This window comes from Balaenoptera ricei, chromosome 4 (assembly GCF_028023285.1).
Source record: "Balaenoptera ricei isolate mBalRic1 chromosome 4, mBalRic1.hap2, whole genome shotgun sequence".
NCBI classification, from domain to species: Eukaryota; Metazoa; Chordata; class Mammalia; order Artiodactyla; family Balaenopteridae; genus Balaenoptera; species Balaenoptera ricei.
Genome location: NC_082642.1, coordinates 29,751,163 through 29,758,036, shown reverse-complemented (window position 1 = coordinate 29,758,036; position 6,874 = coordinate 29,751,163). Strand labels below are relative to the sequence as shown.

Sequence of the window (6,874 nt, the reverse complement as noted above, 5' to 3'; positions counted from 1 at the left end):
TCAAGGCCAGCCCTTGGCCCGGACACCTTGGGGCCAACGGGTGACTCAGGGCTCCTTAGGGAGGCCAGAGCTCATGTTCCCCTCACCTCTGAAATGGTGACGATCATTGCCCTGAACGGACTCTGATATTCCTGTCGGGTCAAGGGTCCCCCTCTCCTCTTACGGAATTCAAATCTGGGATTGAAATAGTTGACAAATGATCCCTGCTTAAAACTTAACAAAATTCAAAACAGGGCAGAGGCTAGAATGGTGATGCTAGCCGTCACCAGACCCCATAAATCAGTGATGTGTTTAAGCCTTGGAGTCCCCGTGAGACCCGCAACCCCAGAGAGGAGAAAGGGTCTCCTGCCCTCTCTCATCAGCTGGAGAACAGAATCCTCTCCACGGACCCCTGCACCTCCAGCTCTGGTCTGCCCTTCTTCCCGCACCCCCCTTATCTCATGGGGTTCTCCAGGAAAGTGGCCATGGTCCGAGACTGCCTGTCACAGAAAGGAGGGCCTGGCCTGAGCCTGGGGACTTCTTTCAGATTTTTAAAACTCTAAACAAAGATAAGAAGTCAAGTCTGCTATCTAGCAGTTCCACCAGAGCAGCCTTGGGACGATGCTCTCCACTCTCTCCATGCATCCTGAGGACCACCTCCCAACCCCAGGCTTAGCAAGGGGTTAAATGGTAGTTGCTTTCTTTTAGTCACTCAACAGGTATGGGAGATGCTGCTGTGCCAGGAACAACCCTGGCAAAAGAATGAAATAAAAGGCAGAGGAACAGGGTTTGGAATTGGCTCTGTATCCCCTAATCAATCCTAAGCACATTTCTACAGCCAGTCAGCCGAGCCACTAAAAGCAGATTCAACAGGGAACATGGCAGTCATCCTTGCCTTTGTCCCAAACAAGAAGCCGCCTCCCACATGTAGCACTGAGGCAGGTGGCCAAGACACAGACCCCAGGAAAGGTTTCATCTGAGAAGAAACTAACAATTAGGATACATACTGAGGATGTTTATTAACATGAAGCAAATATGCTGGATGTTCAATTCCCTAAAGCAGTTTTCCTAATAATTTTCTATTTCCAAACCCAACTTCTGAAGAAGCAAGGCTGCAGGCCACAATAAGGTAAACTAAAACATTAAATTTTTATTTATTTATTTATTTTTGGCTGCGTTGGGTCTTTGTTGCTGCGCGTGAGCTTTCTCTAGTTGAAGCAAGCAGGGGCTACTCTTCCTTGCGGTGTGCAGGTTTCTCACTGTGGTGGCTTCCCCTGTTGCAGAGCATAGGCTCTAGGCGCACATGCTTCAGCAGCTGTGGCACGCAGGCTCAGGAGTTGTGGCTCACGGGCTTAGTTGCTCCGCGGCATGTGGGATCTTCCCGGACCAGGGCTTGAACCCGTGTCCCCTGCATTGACAGGTGGATTCTTAACCACTGTGCCACCAGGGAAGTCCCTAAGACATTAAATATAATAAAGCATTTCAAATGAAATTACGTTTAAATTTATTCAACATAAGATATATAGTTTGTTATCAAATAATTTAAAGATAGCTTACATTTCACAGACAAAACCATATTTTCATATGACTGAATAAAAGTCTATGTCTTTTTTTCCCTTAAGGGGAAAGAAAATCCCTATTGACCAATTCGAGGTACATCATGAGATAATCAAGCAGTTATTCATAAAAGAAAGTCAACGTTGTGAAAATCAGTTTAATCAATGAAGTTTTTGCAAAAAGTTTATCATTTAAGTCTGTCAGCTGGTTTTTCTTGTTTCTCCAACTGGTCACTGAGTTCACAGCCTTAAAAACTAAGACTGGGTAGAGGTAAATTCATCCACCACGAATCACAGAGTGTACTGTCTGTCCCTGTCCTTGTGGACCTCCATCCCACCCTTCTGCACCTCCGCCTGCCCCCTACCACCACTTCTCAAAGTAGATGTGCTCTTTGGGAACGTGGCTGCCCTCCAGTTCCTTGGAGAAGAAGTCTGTCATGGGAGGTGGGCCACAAATGTAGAACAAGGTCTCTTTCGAAATATGATCTCTTATCTCCTTCTCCGTTATTCTTCCTTCTACCAAAAAACAGAATAAACACCAATTTAAGCCAGACGTGTCTGTACTGAAAAGAGGAAGGACTAACCACAACTCGGCAACAGTGTTTATCTTCAGTAACTGAGCTCAGTGGGTCGCGTCCTGAGTCATCAGTATGCCGGCTCCTGCTGGCGTCCAGGCCGGACCCAAGCAGAGAGCGCGTCTCCAGGTTTCCTGAACGCACGGCAAGCAATGAGGGCAGCTGATCATAATGCACTCTCCACACGGGGCCAGGGAGCATACTGATCTTTGGGAGAGATTCAAAACTGCCTTCAGCAAAGTAAATACACTGCTTTGTGAGAACTCCTTCCAGGGAGGGGAAACCACGAGAAATTTAAATTACTATTAATGGCAAATGGAATTGATTCAGTCAAAGCCGGAGTATAATTCTTTGTATGCATACTACGGCGATGACGCAAAGGTCCCCTAAAAAATGCAGAAAATAAATTTTTAATATGGGCAGCAGGAGATCTGTATATAAGAAGTAAATCCAACTAACCTCTCCGTATTTTTCCATGATGAATTGTCTCTCAATTCCCCAAGTAGTGACATTCCCAGCCAGCAACTCCCAGCAATAAAGCATCTACACTCAACCAACTGGCACATCCACAAAATAACGGTGTGGATACAGTCAAAACATCTTAGGGGACTCACCCGTGATGTATGGCTTGAGGTCTGCACTGATTTGTGTAGTCTGTTTGGTAACATGCAAACTGCATGCAATCTTCTCAGGAAATTCATTTACTAAATCAAGGATATTTTTCTGGAATGTCAAACATATTTGGTCACACTACAATTTAAAAAAATCAAAACAGATGTGCACCCCCAGGGACGCTGAACCACCACTGCCATTCTGCACACGTCTGCCGCTCCGCTCTCTACTTAGAGAGATATTGTTTGCAGCCGAGCAGGCCAGAGCATTCAGAGTACAGAGGGCTATTTGGCTTTAATTGAAATCTGAATATGCTAACAAGCATATTACTAACTCTCCGGGAGTTTTTTCTTTTTCCTTTTTCTCAGGCGTGGGCAATTAAGCAGCAGTTTCACTGACCACAGTTGTGTCTTTTAACTGTTTCTGTTCTTTTGTTCCTCTTTGCAGCTGCAAAGCAACCCAGAGTGAAACCCTTCTCTTGTCAAATGGACTTAGTTTCCACAGATGCAACCGATGGGGGTTTCATATACCCAGCTGGGTCTCACCTACTCCTGTGCCATCTGAGCCCACCCATAGTCCTCGTGACTCTCTGGGGAACCCTAGGGCCACGCTGACTTTTCTGCTCATCCACCTCCTGATTCAAGCCGCCAGCCCTGCCCTCTCCCTGTCACCGCACTGGGAACCTCCTCAGCACTAGCTTTTTTAATTGTCCTGGGCCTCATCTGAACATGATTCAGCCTTTCAAGCCTCTGAACTGTTGCAGAGAAGACGGAATGGAGACAAGAGAGGTCCGTGGACACTAACACCACGATGCGAGTCTGCTCACAGCAAGCTATGGGATACACACTCCCCCCTTACCTTGAACAGGAGCTCGCTGGTGTTTTTTGCACTGTAGAACAGTCTGATTGTTCCAATCTCATACCCACGTCCCTTGTTCACCCGTTCTCTGTGGAGGTCTGCTGCATGCCGCAGGACGGAAAGCAGAGGGTTAATTCCAACTCCTCCAGCAATCAACACAAGGTTTCTAGAGGTGTCTGCAGGTTGAGGGTCAAAGAAGAACTCTCCACCCACTCTCACGGCCACTTCCGAGTCCAGTGTACACTGAGGGGGGAGAGAAATGAGCCTTTAATGCTTTGTAGCAAAGGGCTTAAACCATGGTCTTCCTTTGGAAAGCAGAGTGCATCCACCTCCTATATTTTGGTCAGTTTTTAGGGCCATTTTTACAGCTTGCTCTCAGTTCTCGCAGGGCCCGTGAATTGATCCCACCTGTGCCTTATACAGGCCATATGCCCCTCCATCTTCATGATGCAGGCTGCACAGCCATTCTGGTATTGAGAAACGGAGGCTCGCTTCAGGAATCCCGCCATTTGTTAACTTCTCAGGTGCTGAACTAACTGGGTTGTGCAAAGAGGCACTGGGCCCAGGGGACGGCCCTGAAGTATGAGTGTCCTCTTCTGAGCTGTGCTCCTGTGTTCCGATTCAAGCCTTGGAGCTGAGAGGCGGGACGGGGCTACCCTGGGCTCCTCAGGGCTGGGGAGTGCGGGTCCGCGGGCTCCCTGCTGGCGGCCAGGAGGGAGCCCGCGGACCCGCACTGCCAGGCTGCTCCACAGGCTGAGGCCAGCACCGCGCTCCTGCTCAGGGCTGCCAGCTTCTCCCTGGAGCAGGACGGGCAGCCAGAGGTTCCGGCCTAGGGCGCGAGTACCACTTACACCCACCCAGGTACAGCAGCTACAACTGGGTGAGGTCACTTACACCACAGATACCATCAGAGCTGAATGCACCGGTTCTCCGTGGGGGCGATACTGCCCCTGAGGGAGCTGTTCTGGAAATCTGTGGTGACACTTTTTTCAGGTCATGATGATTTGGGGAATCCAACTGGCATTTAGAGGGCAGGGCCAGAGACGCCAGATGTCCTGTGAAGTCAGTGGTGCCCCGAAGCTGGCTCCTACTAAGCGGATGGTTAAATCTGCAGGAATTTTGTGGGCCAGTTTCTACTGGTAGTTTGATGCCAGCCACTGTGGGAGTATTTACAGCACAGCAATCAGCAAATGAGGCAAACGAGGGCTTTTAGGTCAGAGAGCTGGTCTGGCGGCACACCAGTCTCTGTGATGCACAGGGCTGCCCTGCACAGACTTCTAAGTGACCCATGGGACGTACATGCAGGTGAAAACTGGTTTGCAGCGATCTGAGACTAGACCCTAAATCATTTTACAAAAAAACTCGACCAGATGGCAGATAGCAGAAGCAAGAAGAACAACAATCCTGCAGCCTGTGGAACAAAAACCACATTGACAGAAAGACAGACAAGATGAAAAGGCAGAGAGCTCAGTACCAGATGAAGGAAAAAGATAAAACCCCAGAAAAACAACTAAATGAAGTGGAGAGAGGCAACCTTCCAGAAAAAGAATTCAGAATAATGATAGTGAAGATGATCCAGGACGTCGGAAAAAGAATGGAGGCAAAGATCGAGAAGATGCATGAAATGTTTAACAAAGACCTAGAAGAATTAAAGAACAAACAAACAGAGATGAACAATACAATAACTGAAATGAAAACTACACTAGAAGGAATCAACAGCAGAATAACTGAGGCAGAAGAACGGATAAGTGACCTGGAAGACACAATGGTGGAGCTCACTGCTATGGAACAGAATAAAGATAAAAGAATGAAAAGAAATGAAGACAGCCTAAGAGACCCCTGGGACAACATTAAACGCAACAACATTTGCATTATAGGGGTCCCAGAAGGAGAAGAGAGAGAGAAAGGACCCGAGAAAATATTTGAAGAGATTATAGTCGAAAACTTCCCTAACATGGGAAAGGAAATAGCCACCCATGTCCAGGAAGTGCAGAGAGTCCCATACAGGATAAACTGAAGGAGAAACCCGCCAAGACACACAGTAATCAAATTGGCAAAAATTAAAGACAAAGAAAAATTAGTGAAAGCAGCAAGGGAAAAATGACAAATAACATACAAGGGAACTCCCATAAGGTTACAGCTGATTTCTCAGCAGAAACTCTACAAGCCAGAAGGTAGTGGCATGACATATATAAAGTAATGAAAGGGAAGAACCTACAACCAAGATTACTCTACCCGGCAAGGATCTCATTCAGATTCGATGGAGAAATCAAAAGCTTTACAGACAAGCAAAAGCTAAGAGAATTCAGCATCACCAAACCAGCTCTACAACAAATGCTAAAGGAACTTCCCTAAGTGGGAAACACAAGAGAAGAAAAGGACCTACAAAAACAAACCCAAAACAATTAAGAAAATGGTCACAGGAACATATGTATCGATAATTACCTTAAACGTGAATGGATTAAATGCTCCAACCAAAAGACACAAGCTTGCTGAATGGATACAAAAACAAGACCCTATATAAATGCTGTCTACAAGAGACCCACTTCAGACCTAGGGACACACAGAGACTGAAAGTGAGGGGATGGGAAAAGATATTCCACGCAAATGGAAATCAAAAGAAAACTGGAGTAGCAATACTCATACCAGGTAAAATCGACTTTAAAATAAAGAATGTTACAAGAGACAAGGAAGGACACTACATAATGATCAAGGGATCAATCCAAGAAGAAGATATAACAATTAAAAATATATATGCACCCAACATAGGAGCACCTCAATACATAAGGCAACTGTTAACAGCTATAAAAGAGGAAATCGACAGTAACACAATAATAGTGGGGGACTTCAGCACCTCACTTACACCAATGGACAGATCATCCAAACAGAAAATTAATAAGGAAACACAGGATTTAAATGACACAATAGGCCAGACAGATTTGATATTTACAGGACATTCCATGCAAAAACAGCAGATTACACTTTCTTTTCAAGTGCACACGGAACATTCTCCAGGATAGATCACATCTTGGGTCACAAATCAAGCCTTAATAAATTTAAGAATATTGAAATCATATCAAGCATCTTTTCTGACCACAATGCTATGCGATTAGAAATCAATTACAGGGAAAAAACCCATAAAAACCACAAACATATGGAGGCTACACAATACGTTACTAAATAACCAAGAGATCACTGAAGAAGTCAAAGGAAATAAAAAAATACCTATAGACAAATGACAATGAAAACAGAATGATCCAAAACCTATGGGATGCAGCAAAAGCAGTTCTAAGA

At 45.7% G+C, this 6,874-nt stretch overlaps 1 protein-coding gene across 1 annotated transcript in view; it reads right to left on the bottom strand.

Annotated features, from left to right (window-relative positions):
• Positions 1 to 1,109: 1,109 nt before the first annotated feature.
• The window catches only part of OXNAD1 (oxidoreductase NAD binding domain containing 1), a 54,681-nt gene continuing 48,916 nt past the window's right edge, over positions 1,110 to 6,874 (bottom strand). The window contains exons 7-9 of the mRNA XM_059921942.1: positions 3,581 to 3,823; positions 2,725 to 2,833; positions 1,110 to 2,051 (exon numbers count right to left, since the gene is read on the bottom strand). Coding sequence (XP_059777925.1) covers positions 1,897 to 2,051; positions 2,725 to 2,833; positions 3,581 to 3,823 — 507 coding nt within the window. The 3' untranslated portion in view covers positions 1,110 to 1,896. The remainder of the gene's footprint in view (positions 2,052 to 2,724; positions 2,834 to 3,580; positions 3,824 to 6,874) is intronic.